General features: G+C 37.8%; 1 protein-coding gene across 3 annotated transcripts in view; it reads right to left on the reverse strand.

Moving 5' to 3' along the window:
- Positions 1 to 489: 489 nt before the first annotated feature.
- The window catches only part of LOC124721775 (Bardet-Biedl syndrome 5 protein homolog), a 95,180-nt gene continuing 78,869 nt past the window's right edge, over positions 490 to 16,800 (reverse strand). For all 3 annotated transcript variants that reach the window (XM_047246887.1, XM_047246886.1, XM_047246888.1), the window contains one exon: positions 490 to 865. In XM_047246887.1, the coding sequence (XP_047102843.1) occupies positions 650 to 865 (216 nt within the window). In that variant the 3' untranslated portion in view covers positions 490 to 649. The remainder of the gene's footprint in view (positions 866 to 16,800) is intronic.

Genomic DNA, 16,800 nt, shown 5'->3' on the forward strand with positions numbered 1-16,800 from the left:
AAAATCGTTATTTATGAACAAACTATTCAAGTTAGAGAAACTAAGAACAGTGCTAGAAACCTTAGGAAATTTATGTGCAAATTCCTATATGATGCATGCATTTAACATTAAATTCATAGTTCTTAAGTATGTTTTGGAAGCCAGAAATGTATGTGTTTGACACACATCAAGCCAAGGGTTTAAACAGTGGTGGCTGTTTTTGCACAAGGCTTTTTCTTTTGCATTCACAGAGCAGTCAGGTGTTAGATCTCAAACAGACAGTACAGCCAAGGGTGAAATGGTTGAAACATGGACTTGTGATATTTGCATGTGTTGCTGATGAATACTCTAAAAAAATTTCAACATGTGGACTTGCATTGCATGAATAAAGACTGTGGAATACAAAACTAAATGTCTGATGAACTTGAACACTATATAACAATGACAAGGGAACATTATCATCTCTGCCACACTCAGTGGTAGCAAGTAGCAAACTCAAAAAGCTGCTACTGCTTTCAGAAAATTTTTATTAAGTACAAAAATACAGCCACTTGGGATAAAAAATTTCAACAGGTACAATTTGACATCTCTTTTGAAACAGTTAAATGAATGTCATTCTGTAAACATGACTCATGTTCTATGTTACATTGTAAGTTGATAGGGTACAGCACTATGAAGAAGGTATAACTTCCCACAGATTCTGCAATGTAGTTCCAGGTTTCAGAGCTTCAATAGCCAGTCCAAGTTCTTGATTATAAACTGGTTCCCTGTCTTCATGGTTTTCATCAGCAAAGTAAGTAAGGAAAACATTGGACATTTCATCACTTGACTCAACGATTTCCTGTGTATCATCAGCAAACATGGAGCTCTCTTCTTGGTACTGGGTCTGTAAATGAGATTTTTATTTATAAAAATTATGTGGCCATATGTAAGTAAGAACTGACTACAAGCAGGGGATACATCTGTATCCATAAGTTGCCAACATTGATATGTATGAGGGTGTGCTGAAAAGTAATGCCTCCAAACTTTTAATGTGAAAACTCTAAGTTCTTTAAATAAAACAAACACTGTTAGCATTGTACATCTTTATTCTTCATGTCTATAAATTTGTTTCTCAACATAGTCACCCTGACGTTGAACACATTTCTTCCAACAAGCGGCCTTTTTATTGATACTGTCATAGTAGAATGTTTGACTTTGTTGAAAGAGCCAGAATATCAACCCTGCTTGCATTGCTTTGACATGATTAAACTGATGTCCTCAAAGATGTTATTTATCTATTGGAAACCAGTGAGAATTGGATGGGGCCAAATCAGGACTGTGCAGAGGATGATCTGTGCCAATGACTCCACAGCATTGGATTGTAGCAGATGTCACAGTACTTGTGTGTGGTCTGGAATTGTCATGCTGAAGGAGAGGGCACTCCATGTATGGATGGGCAGGTTCTTTTTCATGCACTGACGTAGTTGCGTTACACACCACCATGTTACACATTACAATTTGGAGTCCTCTAGTAGCAGAGGGCTTGCAAATATATAGACATGAAGAATAGAGATGTTGAATGTTAGTAACAATTGTTTAATTTAAAAAGCTTTAAGAGTTTTCACATAAACCATTTGGAGCCATTATTTTTCAGCATGCCCTTTTAGAATAAAGTTTGATCCAGGATCACTAGGAGCATGTACATTTTGTTTTAGGCATAATCTGACTAATGGCAATTTTTAATTAAATTCACACTGAGGTGACAAAAGTCATGGAATAGTGATATGCACATATAAAGATGGCAGTAGTATCACATACACAAAGTATAAAAGGATAGTGTATTGGCGGAGCTGTCATTCGTACTGAGGTGATTCATGTGAAAAGGTTTTTCGACATGATTATGCCTGTCCAATGGGAATTAACAGACTTTGAATGCAGAATGGTAGTTGGAGCTAGACACATGGGACATTCCATTATGGAAATCATTAGGGAATTCAATATTCTTACAAGGGAAACTCCCCATTGCACCCCACTCTAATTTAGTGGTAAGATGGATCAGTGGACAACCCATCAAAAACTGAACACAGATCAAGCATGGAAACAGGAAGAAGGCATACCAAACTGTGAAAAAAGAAGCAAAATAGCAACAACGAGCAGTCTAACTCAAGATGTGCAACATCGAGTGAGTTTCAATAGTTACGGTGTCATGGTTCTGTGGTCACGGAGCTGGACTGCTCATTGAGAGATATGTGTTCAAATCTCTTTCATGTCTCATATCATTTTTTTTTCACACAAAGTTATGAACTGTCCATCCAGTCATCGATGTATCTGTTCTCAGTATTCAAATTTGTGTCTGTGTCGTGGTGTAACATCTGTCTCCAACAGTGAGGTGTAATGAAGAGACCTTCAGATCTATATACCTCCTATCTGTTCTAAACAAATACCACATTATGACTTGTGTTCTGTTTTGGAAGTTTTGACTCTTGAATTCCTTTCTTATAACGTAGTTCATGCCCATTTATTTGTTGTTTTCATTTCTGTGAGAGGTCTGTGTGACACCTAGCCTGCCCTCACTATTCATCACATGTACTTGTGATGGTAGTATGTTCTTACCACATTACTCATGTTCTATAACCAATGTGTAGTATGACAATTGGCAAGACTACAGAAGGACAGACATGTCAATGACTGGACAGACAGTTCATAAATTTGTGAAAAAAAAAGGGGGGGGGATATGACAGAGATTTGAACATGGATCTCCCACTTTGTAGTCCAACACCTTGACTGGACAACCATGACGCCACGGTTTCCATAATTCACTCGATGTTGCACATCTTGAGCTTGAACCGTTCACTGTATCTATTTTGCTTCTTTTTTTTCAGAGTTCAGTACACCATCTTCTTGTTTTCATGCTTTATCTGTGTTCAGTTTTTGACAGGCTATCTGCTGGGCCATTTTACCACTAAATCTGATGAGGTTGTGATGGAGAGTTTCCCCTGTGAGATCCACAGTGTCAAGAGTGAGTTGAGAATACCAATTTCAGGCATTACCTCTCACCACTGACAAGGCAGTGGCTGATGGCCTTCACTTAATGACTGAGAGCAAAAGCATTTGCATAGAGTTATCAGTGCTAACAGACAAGCAACAGTGTGTGAAATAACCACAGAAATCAATGTGGGATGTACAATGAACATATATTTAAGGTCAGTGTGGTGAAATTTGCCATTAATGGGCTATGGCAGCAGACAACTAATGCAAGTGGCTTTGTTAACAGCACGACATTGCCTGCAGAGGCTCTCCTGGGCTCGTGACCATATCAGCTGGACCCTACATGACTGGAAAACGGTGGACTGGTCAGATGTGTCCCAGTTTCAGTTGATAAGAGCTGATGATAGGGTTTGGGTGTGGCACAGATCCCACAAAGCAACAGACCCAAGTTGTCAATGAGGCACTGTGCAAGCTCATGGTGACTTCATAATGCTGTGGACTGTAGTTACATGGAATGGACGGGGCCCTCTAATCCAACTGAACTGACCATTGACTGGAAATAGTTATGTTCAGCAACTTGGAGACCATTTGCAGCCATTCACAGACTTCATGTTTCCAAACAACGATGGAATACTTATAGATGACAATGTGCCGTGTCACTGGGCCACTATTGTTCATGATTGGCGTGAAGAAAATTCTGAACAATTCAAGTGAATGATTTGGCTACCTAGATTGCCCGGCATGAATCCCATCAAACATCTATGGGATGTAATTGAGAGGTCAGTTGATGCACAACATCCTGCACTGGACACACTTTCAAAACTGAGGAAGGCAGCATGGCTCAATATTTCTGCAGTAGACTCCCAACAACTTGTTGAGTTCATACCAGGTTGAGTTGGTGTACTATGCTCGGCAAAAGGATTGGCATTCTCTCTCACCTTGAGTAAAAGCATCATAAAACTGAAGACAACAGTACACTAAACCTGCTACGCTGTGTGGCAATAACTACTTGTTATGAATTATGCAAAATTTTGTATCTGACACCAAGATAGTCAACAATATTGTTTCATAGGAGGAAACATTAAATGTAGCCACAGTTGTGAATGAGTAATCCATTAATACTGGAAAATAACTTATCAGCACCAACAGTTTCAGGTAAAACATATCATTTAAAAAATATAACCATTCAATCAGTGACCTAACTACAACTACTAATCATTGTCAATAAGAAAGTGTTAAGGTCAGTTTACACTCAATGGAAAATCAAGAGAGGAGAACATCAATGCCAAATACTTCCTACTGCAGTTGTAGTTCACATTACTAAACCTCCACAGTTTGCTAGTTCATCTCACTGTGTTCATGTATGTTGCTAGATTTTGTTATTTCATTCCTTATTATTCTTTCCTGTCACTTACTAAGACAAATTTATCACAAAATAAAATGATATTTTCCTGTTCCTAGGAATCACCTTCGAGACACAATGTACTTACACATATTATGCCACACATGTTCGAAAATAAAGTTTAAAATGGATATTTATTGTACACACGACAAAAGAGGAGGTTCTACTTACCAGCTGTCAAAATTGTAACAGCTAAAAATGATAATATTAATAAAAAAAGAACATTGAAAAGGAGACAGTATTGATAAGGAGACGGAGCCAATTTGATAATGAAGCATGTAAAGAGGAAAGTAAAGAAGGCATTGTAAGGGAATGGAGATATCAAGGGGGAATATGATAAAGTAATGTGTGCAAGCATATGCTTCAGTGGAGATAACAGCATGACTACAATCAAATATGTACACAAAGACAAACTGTCTACACCATAAATGACAGATATCTGGTTACTGAGTGTCCTGTGCAGTGTTCTCTTGTTTTTCAATACAAAACACCATACAAAACTGACAGTGCAGCAGACATACCACATGTATGCTCTTTTATATTTATTTTCCCTTGATTATACATGGTTTTTCACTGGTGGGACTTGAATATGTGGTACAAAACACCACTCACATCCCTAAGAGTCAAGGATAAAAGACGAGTACAGGGTAATTATAATTAAAGTTACAGTTTAAAAATGCTGTAAAGAAGAACCACTGCTCAGAATGACATCAAATTCTGACAGAATATTATCAACCAAGGGGGGAATGTTAGGGTGGAAAAAAACCCAAGACATAATGTACATGGATTCAGCTACAAATGACAGATGAATCACATTATGACAGCTATTGTGTGAGTTGTGCAGTAAAGTAACCATATTGTGCAATGTGCATGACTACTCAAGTTTGGCACTTAACAGCTGTGGCAATGTTACTTAGGTAAGCCCATCCAACTAGGCAAGGTTGTACCACATCAAGATGAGAAAAATTGTTTTTTAACTATCCTGAGAGCAAAAGCCACAAAAAACAACAATGATATCAGTTTTTAAATGATGTGAGATTGGCACAAGACATGTTCAACACGCTGTCCACTGTTTTCTGCCACATGTTGAAATCAACAAACAGCATATTCCACAGCAGACTGGACTGTCTCAGGGGTCACTTTCAGAATGCATCACACAATGTGTGCCTTCAATTAAGCTATATTTGTAATTGCAGCACTGAACACAGCACCTTCCAGATAACCCCACACCCAGAAGGTACAGATTAAGATTGGATGGCCAAGCTGTAGGAAAATGATGGTTGATAATTCTAACATTTTCGAAATGCCTCTGCAACAGCTGCTTCACTGGCTGTGCAGTGTGCAGAGAAGCACCATCTTGCATAGAAATGATTCTACCCACACATCCACACTGTTGAAGGGTTGGAATGACGTTGGTGTGCAAAAGCCTCTCATAGTATTTATCAGTGACAGTACATGTAACAGGACCTGCAGGACTCATTACTTCCAAAAAATATGGGCCTACAATAAACCATGTCATTGACCTCCACCATACAGTACCTTCAGAGAATGAAGCAGCACCAGCTGATGTGGAGCAGATTTTCTGTTGCCCATGTTCTGCAATTCTGAGTATTGCCATTTTCTTGGACATGGAAATGGTCTTTGTCTGTCCACAGAATGTCCCATGACCATTCATTGTCTACTTCCATGGAAGCAAAAAATCCTACAGCAAATGTTTATGTTACAGGTCAGCATGCAGCAACTACTGAACATAGATAATTTTGTATGGGTAGCAAAGTGGGAGGTTTTGTAGAATTTTATGCACCCAGCTCACAGGCATGTCCAAAGTTTGGACAGTTCTGTGTGCACTGCACATGTGCACACCACCACTCGACCCCTCCTGGAATGTTGTGGTTACATCTTCTTATGAAGCTGGATCAACTGTTTCCTCCCTCTGCACTTCAAAATAACCAGTCTTTTCAAATTTTGTAATCATTCCCTCCAGACCCTTGGCAGATATCAGACCAATGCCTTTTCTTAATTTCCTTGAGTGTCTGAAACTTTTGCAGAGCTACTGACACACAGTGACAGCTATTGTAAAAGAACTTTACCACCAGCATGCAATACTGCACTGAGACAGTCATTCCGAGTGTCTCTGACATAGGTGAAGGAAAAGCTGTGTACCTCACACCTTTTATTTTGCTTACTCTGCTGCTCACAGAGCTATCTAATGGTAATATTTTCATGATTATTATTAATTTTTTTGTTTCCATAGTGTTTCCTACTACTGCAATAATATTCTGATCAAATTTGATGTCATTCTGAGCAGTGGTTCATTTTTTACAGTGTTTTGAAACTGGAACTTTAATTATAATCACCCTGTACATTATGGAGGTTGAGCAGATGGTAGAAACTTAGTCTACAAAGAATGGAAAGTATTCTGTTAGTGTGGGCACATATCAGGTTATCACTTCAAGTCATGACCTTGGTATAGCAGCTGATTAAAAAATTATAGACAACCACAATACTGTATGGTAAGGGAATAGTTTATTCTTGTACTGACGTACGATCGTTTTTGTATGCTGAGCCACAATTGCTTGAGATATCTTCTTGTACTGGATGCAAGTGCAATTGCAAGTTTGCTTATTTTTTATGACACTTGCAGCCACACTGTGAATCCAAACAACAAAAATATCTACAAGCCTGAATCCTGTCAGAAGCTGCTCGTTCTGAGACTCACTAGGTGATCCAAGCAGAAGTTTACATGGGAAGAAACTTTCCTGATTTCCATCATTGTATGCCTGTTTGTGAATATGGCTCTCAATTTGGAAATAATTATTAGTGGCAATGTAGTTGACCAGAGTTGCAAGAAATTATGTCCCAAACTTGTAATCAGAGGAAATGTGGGAAAATTGGTAACCTTTACCTGCTTATGTCACACCAATATGACCTGAGAGTTTTTCTTTTGTTGCTGATTTTTCACGGGGTGAAGAAGAAAATCCCCCTGTAAATTTCTCTTTTGTGTGGCTATCCCTTGAACTTCACTTAAAACTCCTGTTACACTCCTTGCTTCTTTGTACAGCATGTTTTGACCTGATGCAACTACTTATATTGTTCTGTATTTTAGCAAAATCAGCCAATGCAAACATTTGTGTTATTTAGTATTTCAGTGAAGTGACACTATGTGCATGTTTTAATCACCATCATTGTCTTTCATGTGTATCAGCTTGTAAGTAAATTTCTCATTATCACTTTTCTGACCAGTTACATGTTTTAAGAAGTAGTCATTGTTTATATGGAAGGTTCCAATCTTGTTTCTCATGTCCTTTTAGTAAATTTCCAAGCTTCCATTACATGAAGAAATTGTGTCAGGGCAGCTACGAACTGATGAACAGTTTCTGTCTGACGAAAGTTCAGAAGATGGAGAAGACAATGCTGAAGTAGCTGAGCATGATCCAGACTCATATGTAGCGAATATTAAGTTCACTTGTTACTATAGATTACTATATGAGTAAAGAAAGGCAGACTAAATGACAGATGAAATCTATTGTCATAGGGAAAGACCCAAACGCCATAATGTCTTTTCTTATAATTCAGGTGCTATAGTGCTGGCTACGCCACCGAACACTCCCACATAAATCTTTCCTCTTTATTTTGATAAATTGATGGATAACAGTGCTATGTACACTAATGTGTACATGATGAACATTCATGAACACTTTAACAGATATTGTGACCTGGGGGATATAGATGGACCTAATGTATTGTATTTGCTTTGATGATAAAACCACTAGAGATGAGACGAAAAATACTAACAAGTAAGCTGTTGTGTGTGATCTTATTACACCATTGCAAGATAAGTATGAGGACCACCCAAAAATTTTCTCTTCAAAGGCCGTACAGTCCAGAATCGAGAGGTTAATAAATCACCATGAGCATTGAGGCAATCATCCCACCAATGCACCAGGTTGAAGGTACCTGCTTGGTAAAACACTGTGTCCTACTGGGTGAAGAAGTCTATACCTGTCTGCTGCACAGCGTCATCTGACAGGAATCATCAACCCTTCAAGACCTTTCTTACTGGATTGAAGGCATGATAATCACATGGGGAGAGATCAGGACTATAGATGGATGTTCAAGTGTCTCACACTTGAGTTTGCATAACTTCTGCATTGCGACATTTGTGTTACGGGGACATGCATTATCATGTAGCACATATTCTATTCTCCAATGGATGCCTATGGGTGTTGGTCCTTCAGCAGCCAAGAAAAGAATAACAGCACATGGGTCCTGTTGGATGCATCTAGTAATAACATCACCACAGTTCACATTTCCGCATTTACCACACTCACACAGGAAAGAGACAAATGCCACACTTGTCCCTTGCTTATGTCTTGGTGCTTATATAACTGCATCGAAGTGGTGGTATGTTGCATATACACTGCAGCAACACCCTCAAACAGAAACTTTGTGATCGCCTCTTACATTTGAAATTGCATACTCCTGCAGAATGTGACAATTGAAAAGCAGCTCCCGAGGAATACAGCATAAAGGCTTTTGTTTTGGTAGACCAAAGAACATTTTATTTAATGAATTTTGAAATACATGTAGCCTCAAAGTCAAGTGGTCTTTTCAACAAACTAAATAAGCCTACAGAAATAATGTAACATCTTGTTATTCCTCAAGTAGGTACTATCAAAACGTTAACTACTGACAACTGGTAGATCATCATGCCTCTTGCAAGAATTCTATTGATAGGAACATTACAAAAGATCAAACAAGATAGTTTCCAACAATTTTTGGCTAATATAAACAGAGAACTGGAGCTTCAAGTAAGTAGTGGGCCATGAGATATATTGGACCTTCAAAGAAGCTACAACCCCCATTAAAGATATCCACCACAGATAAGAATAAAATATCAGGTTTCAATAAGAAATTTATCTGACCACGCCACAATGGCCTGGAATATTTTAATAAGTGAGTTTGAGACCTATTTGGTTTTACAAAAGATGTAACAGGTCCAATCAAACCATAATCTGTTGTAGTCATCTCCATGATGCATAGTGATAGAAAGATTGATGAAGATACAGCCTCTCAGGAAAAGCAAGAAGTACGGTAATAACATTTTACAACCAAACAAAAGGTGGGGTAGGCACTTAGTGATCGATTATACAGTAATTACAATATTGGCAAAAGAGTGAGCAGATGGTTATTAGAAGTTTTTTAAGTATATTTACCCTGAATTCATAGATCTTTTACAAATTGAGCTACGGTAATAATGTTACAAAAAAGTGAATATCTTACAAATGTGGCTGAGGACATACAAACTGACAATATTGTCAAAAAGGTGAAGAGTTCTCAAGTACACTAGTGTGCAAAACTTAAGGATGAAAATAAATTTCACATGCCCTGTCACTGCCAAGTATCACGGCTTGATGAAACTTGGACTATACATAGAAAGAACTGCTGCAGTATACTACAGAAGGAAACTGAAAGAAATATACAGTGAGATGAGCAGAAATTACACTTTTATTCAAAGACAATAATTCCATTGATGTCATTGTGATTTATGAGGGTCCCCTGGGCATTACAAAAGGGGGGACATGTTTCTTAATAGGGCGTGTGATCACCATGGACAGCAATCCGCTCTGCAATGTGCTGTCATGCCGATCACAGGGTTGGTAAGGAGTTCTTGTGATAAGGCATTTCACTTCTACACCAGTACTGTTGACACCTGCTGGATGGTCAATGGTGCATGTTAACACAGTGCAATACATCTCTCCAACACATCCCACACATGACCGATGGGATTTAACTCAGGGGAATGACAGGCTAGTCCATTCGCCAAATATCTTGTCATTCCAAGAGCTCCTCCATCTTAGCTGTTCGATGCAGTTGTGCATTGTCATCCATAAAAAACAAGTCAGGCCAAATGCACCCCTGAAATGACACACATGGGGAAGGGGTACAGTGTCACAATACCATTGACTGGCGAGTGTACTGTGCTCAATGATTTGGATATTAGTATGCTCATGCAACATTACACCTCTCCACACCTGAACATCTGGTGCATCAAAACAATCATGTTCGACAATGTTCCTGATTGCATGACGTGTTCTCATCTCTAACCATACGATGTAATGCGCCCACGAACATTTTCTAACATGAACATTTTGGTGGTCTAGGTGTTATGGTGTGTGTGTGTGTGGGGGGGGGGGGGGAATGATGTTACATGGGTGTACTGACCTCTGAATCTTTGAACACAATATGCAATACCATCCATGGTGTTCACACATCCTAGTAAGAACCATGTCCTACCTTTTGTAATTTCCAAGGGACCATCAGAAATTAGTATGATGTCACTGTAATTATTGTCTTTGAATAAAAGTGTAATTTCCATTCATCTCACTGCGTATTTCTTTAAGGCTACCTTCTGCAATATACTATACCAGTTACTTCTAAGTATGGTGTCAGTTTCATTGAGCTATGTTACTTGGCTGCGACACATCATGTAACAGTTACTTTTGTCCATAAGTTTTGCACACTAGTGTACATCAAAATCAATGACAAAAAATACAGGTTTATCTAGCATTGAGAGCTTAGCAAAAGAAGAAGGTATTGCAAGTATGTACAAATGACAGCAAGCATACCATAGTATGAGCAATTTGTTCCAAACATTCATGTAGAAAGCAGACTAGGGTGATCTGCACATCCTGTGAAGATGACAACAATGGAGGAATCTATTATATCATGTAGAGTATAAAATATTATTTTGAAGGAAAGACCAACACCAGCCACAATCGGCCATCAACATAATTTGATGGCAAAAGTTGGAAATTGGTACCAGACCAGGACTCGAACCCAGATCTCTCACTTAATATGAGGGATTGTCTTAACCACCTCAGCCATCTGGATATGTTCCTCGTCCAACTCAGATTTCCAACTCGTCACACGATAGTAGCATCCACTGTCCTTTCACCTACTTGCTCACAGTGAGATCTGTATTCCCACAAGAGGGTTGGATCCTGTTGTGCATCTGCACTGGAGTTATCAAGGCAGTCACACCTACATATGAGTGGTGTCTGTTTTATCAGACAAGTCCAACAGAACAGACACCACACATATTTATATAGCATAAAAAATTATGTTTTAAAGGGTTACTGAAACTTCAAGTTAAAAAATCAGTTATTTGGACATAATAAACAGTCAAAATATCACTGAAATTATTATCATCCTTTTAAAGGGGCACAAATATGTATATTTTAAATAATAATCTCTTTGAATGAAGGAGTATTGTTATCTTTTTTGAGTTTCAATTTTCACTCAAACAGATTCAATGTGAGTGGTTGTGTATCAAAATAACTAGTGACTCACAGGTCACTAATGACAGATGCTGTATGTATAGAATATTAGTGTGACAGATGACATGCTACCAACAGTAATAAGGAAGTGTTTCATGTGAGTATACCTGATAACTGCACTGTTGAGTTCCTTAGAAATACCATTTATCATCAGCATTTGATTCATGTGAAAACAATATCAAAATTATGTGTCTGTAGGAGTAGTCAGTCAGATAATGAAAAGCTGTTTTAAACAATAGGTTATAGATGCTGTCTAATAAAGGTACAAAAGTGGGAGATTCAAAGGTAGCAGAACATGCAGGCTCATATGTTTGGGTAAGGAGATAGAAATTGCAGATGTTAAGTTTAAGTGGATTGAGAAGGTCAGTGGATCCAGAAGTTAAGCTCTGGAACTTGCTTAATAAGTTGAGGCCTCTTTGGATATCTTTTCATTATTTACCTTTCTCCTCCACATGCCAGGAGTTTTTCTAATGTTTCAGCCTTTCCATTTGTGTCTTCCTATTTCTTTGAACTTTAGCTCTTATTTTTTGTCTTTAGATTACTATTGTGTCCTGTTTTTGTTCAGGATCAAAGGCATCAAGCTGCCTGAGGCAGACGGAAAGCAGATGAAATGCCACGACTGGCAGCTCCACTCAACCAACATGTCAGAGAAGAGTCATGTGAAAAAGTCCCCTAACCAGACCAGCAGGATAATGAAGTGACACTGTGAATAGCTTCTCATTTCTGTTTAGATTAGATTAGATTAGATTTACTTTCATTCCAATTGATCCGTAGTGAGGAGGTTCTCCAGGATGTGGAACATGTCAGAAAAACAACAATACATGACAAATATTTACAAGTAAAACAAATAAGCTAATGTACCATTCCACAGGTCCCAAGTGGAATGATCGTCATTTTTTAATGAACACTAAGAGTCATTTTACAAATACTATTGCACTGAATTTAAAATAAAAAAGTTTTTTATTTATTTATAAGGTAAGAAACATGTAATACAACTACTGTAATACTTATTTACAATGAACACATTACTGCACTGAAATGGTGCAGAAGTTAGATTATACTTACACACTTACACACACACAAGCACACACACACACACACACACACACACACACAAATTTTCAGTGAACACATTACTGCACTGAAATTGTGCAGAAGTTATGTTGTACTTATATACAAATCAGTTGGTTTTCCTAAGAAATTCATCAATGGAGTAGAAGGAGTTGGCCACCAATAAATCCTTTAGGCTTCTCTTAAACTGAATTTCATTGGTTGTTAAGTTTTTTATGGCTGCTGGCAAGTTATTGAAAATGTGTGTTCCTGAATAATGCACACCTTTTTGTACAAGACTAAGTGACTTTAAATCCTTGTGAAGATTATTCTTATTTCTAGTATTGATTCCATGAATTGAGCTGTTGGTTTGAAAAAGTGATATATTTTTAATGACAAATTTCATTAAGGAATAAATATATTGGGAAGCTGTAGTTAGTATCCCTAGTTCCCTAAACAGGCTTCTGCAGGATGTTCTTGAGTTCACACCACATATAATTCTTACTGCATGTTTTTGTGCCCGGAAAACTTTAGCTTGGCTTGATGAATTACCCCAGAAAATAATCCCATATGACATTATGGAATGAAAGTAAGCATAGTATGCCAGCTTTTTCATTTTTATATCCCCTATGTCTGACAAAATTCGCATTGCAAACAGAGATTTGTTAAGACGCTTCAGCAGTTCTGTGGTGTGCTCCTCCCAGTTGAATTTATTATCAAGCTGTAATCCCAAGAATTTAACACCGTCCACTTCTTCTATCTTCTTGTCATCATATGTTAGACATATACTCTTGGGACACCCCTTACAAGTTCTGAACTGCATGTAGTGTGTTTTTTCAAAGTTTAGTGACAAAGAATTGGCTAGGAACCAGTGATTAATGTCCACAAATATTTTATTGGCTGATCTTTCTAAGACTACACTTGATTTGCTATTTATTGCAATGTTTGTATCATCAGCAAACAAAACAAACTTGGCATCTGGTAATGTTACTGATGAAAGGTCATTGATATACACAAGAAAAAGTAAGGGCCCCAAAATGGAACCTTGTGGGACCCCACATGTAATTAGTTCCCAGTTGGATGATGCCTGATAGCTTGATACATGTCTCTTTCCTAATAACACCCTTTGTTTCCTGCCAGAGATATAAGATTTGAACCATTTTGCAGCATTTCCTGTTACACTATAATATTCTAGTTTACTTAAAAGGATATTGTGATTTACACAGTCAAATGCCTTTGACAGATCACAAAATATACCAGTTGCCTGCAATTTTTTGTCTAATGAATTAAGTACATTTTCACTGTAAGTGTAGATAGCCTTCTCAATATCAGAACCTTTTAGAAATCCAAACTGTGACTTTGACAGTATGTTATTTGAGATAAGATGGTTATAAAGACGACTGTACATTACTTTTTCGAAAATTTTTGAGAATGCTGGCAACAGTGAAATTGGACGGAAATTTGATGCTATTTCTTTATCTCCCTTCTTAAACAGTGGCTTAACTTCAGCATATTTCAGCCATTCGGGAAATATTCCACTGATAAACGACTGGTTACACAGATAGCTTAATATGTTACTTAGCTCAGAATCACATTCTTTAATTAACTTTGTTGATATTTCATCATACCCACTAGATGTTTTTGATTTTAAAGATTTTATGATGGACGTTATTTCTGTTGGGGTAGTGAGGGTCAAATTCATATTATGGAAGTTACTTGAAATGTCTGGTCTAAGGTAATCCATAGCAGCATCTACCGAACCTGACAACCCCATCTTTTCAGTAACAGTTATAAAATGTTTGTTAAAAAGTTCTGCAACACTATACACATCTGTCACCAATGCATCATTTACTCTTAATGCTATTTGTTCCTCTTCATGTCTGGTTCTACCGGTCTCCTCCTTCACTATATCCCATATTGTCTTTATTTTGTTATCTGATATGACTATCTTTTCCTTGTAATATATTTGCTTTGACATCCGTATTACAGTCTTTAATATTTTGCAATATTTCTTATAATGTGCTATAGCATCAACATTGGAAATGTTTCGGATTGACAGATACAGTTTTCTTTTTGTTTTACAAGATACCCCTATTCCTCGAGTAATCCATGGCTTCTTTGTAGACTTTGCTCTAACCTTGGTAAGTTTTGGGGGAAAGCAGTGTTCAAATAAGGTAAGCACTTTATTAGCAAAAATGTTATATTTTTCATTCATGCCATGAGCACTGTAAACATCAGTCCAGTGAATGTCTCTGAGGAGTGTCCTAAAATAATCAATTTTTGGCTTACTGATTACCCTCTTGAGCTCAGATTTAACAGATTTTATATCCTGTTCAGTATTAACATTTAAAAGAAGGAACTGCATGTCATGGTCTGAGAGGCCATTGAGTATTGGTTTTGTAATATAATTTTGTTCATTTGACTTTTCTATAAAGATATTATCAATGGCTGTTTGTGAGCAAGTGGTTATCCTAGTGGGGAACTTTACTGTGGGAATTAAGTTGAATGATAGTGTTACTAACTCAAATAGGTTCTTATTGGGAGAGTCTTTAAGGAAATCTACATTGAAATCACCAGCAACCACTATTTCTTTGTTTTTGGTTGTTAAATGGGCCAGTACAGCTTCAAGGTGGTTTACAAACAGATTAAAGTTACCTGCAGGTGCTCGATATACACTTAATATTATGAAAGATTTTTTGTGAAAATCTAATTCTGTTGCACATGCTTCCATATGCTGTTCTAGGCAAAATTTATGAATGTCTATGTTCTTAAATTTATGACAGTTCCTGATGAATGTGGCAACTCCTCCTTTCTCCATTTCTGATCTACAAAAATGAGATGCTAACCTAAACCCTGTAACACTTCTATACCAGTGGTCACATGATGTTCAGAGAGGCAGATTATGTCAGCTGGGTTTGAAGACTCTAATTCATCTATGCAGATAGTTAATTCATTAATTTTATTTCTCAGTCCTCGAATATTTTGATGCAATAAAGATAGCTGACATTTCACATTGACTGACTTAAAATTGGGTGGAGTTAAAATATCTGCTGACAGTTGAAAATTCTTAACCAATGGCTGTTTATGTTGATGTAATAAGCTGGAATTATGTTTTTTGATTTCTTTCTCAAACTGAAGGTTTGTCTCAGTTCTAACTTCTCTTAAAATTTGTTTTCTTTCTGTCCTCCCTACCCTAAAAAAGGGTCTTTTCTGAATCCTATAACCACTGGTATTTTACCACTCATGACAGTGCCTCCCCCCTTTAACTTTCTTGCTATTTCCCCAGCCAATTTACCCTTCCCCTTCCTGTTGAGGTGAAGGCCATGCCTAGTATAATCCCACCTACTGATAGAATCAACATGAACCACACCAATGTGTGACCCCGCACCCGACATGAGCAGCCGTTCCAGCTCCAAATTAACTCTCTTGACAGAAGAGTTCAAATGTGGTCGGTCATGGCGCCCAAGAACAGATACAAACTCAACACTGGTATGCCAATGTACTGTTTACATACCATGTAGAACATAATGACCAGCAGTTGTTCACCTGACTTTTGGATATCTTGGGTATTATCACCTCCTGCTGCTTGTATGTTTGGCTTTACCTAACACAAAGGTTAACTTGTCATAACAACTTCATCATGGGTTAGACTTCTATATTCATGTTGGTGGAAATGGTCTGTATAGTAGCAGATCCAGGAGGGTGGGAGGGGATGGGAAGGGGGAAGGGCGGAAGAGGGCTAAGAGGTTCAAGCTCCCAGCCCCACCCCCACCCCCACTCTCAAAAAAAGACATCTGCGACTATCCCTGACAAATTTCAAATTAAACTTGATATTATCTTATTTTCTTAGTACTATACTACCTACAGTACAGCTTTGATCACTTATCCTTACTTACCCATTTTAAGCAGGTATAGTATGTATTCAAATTATAAATTTCTATAAGAGGGTGTTTACGCGATGAGTTTTTAATCCACACACCACTCATTCAAGGTGCAGCCACACCCACACTCTGCTGCCACTGCCACCCACCTGCCCTCACCTCAGTCACACATGGAGCT

The sequence above is a fragment of the Schistocerca piceifrons genome, chromosome X, assembly GCF_021461385.2.
Source record: "Schistocerca piceifrons isolate TAMUIC-IGC-003096 chromosome X, iqSchPice1.1, whole genome shotgun sequence".
Lineage (NCBI taxonomy): Eukaryota > Metazoa > Arthropoda > Insecta > Orthoptera > Acrididae > Schistocerca > Schistocerca piceifrons.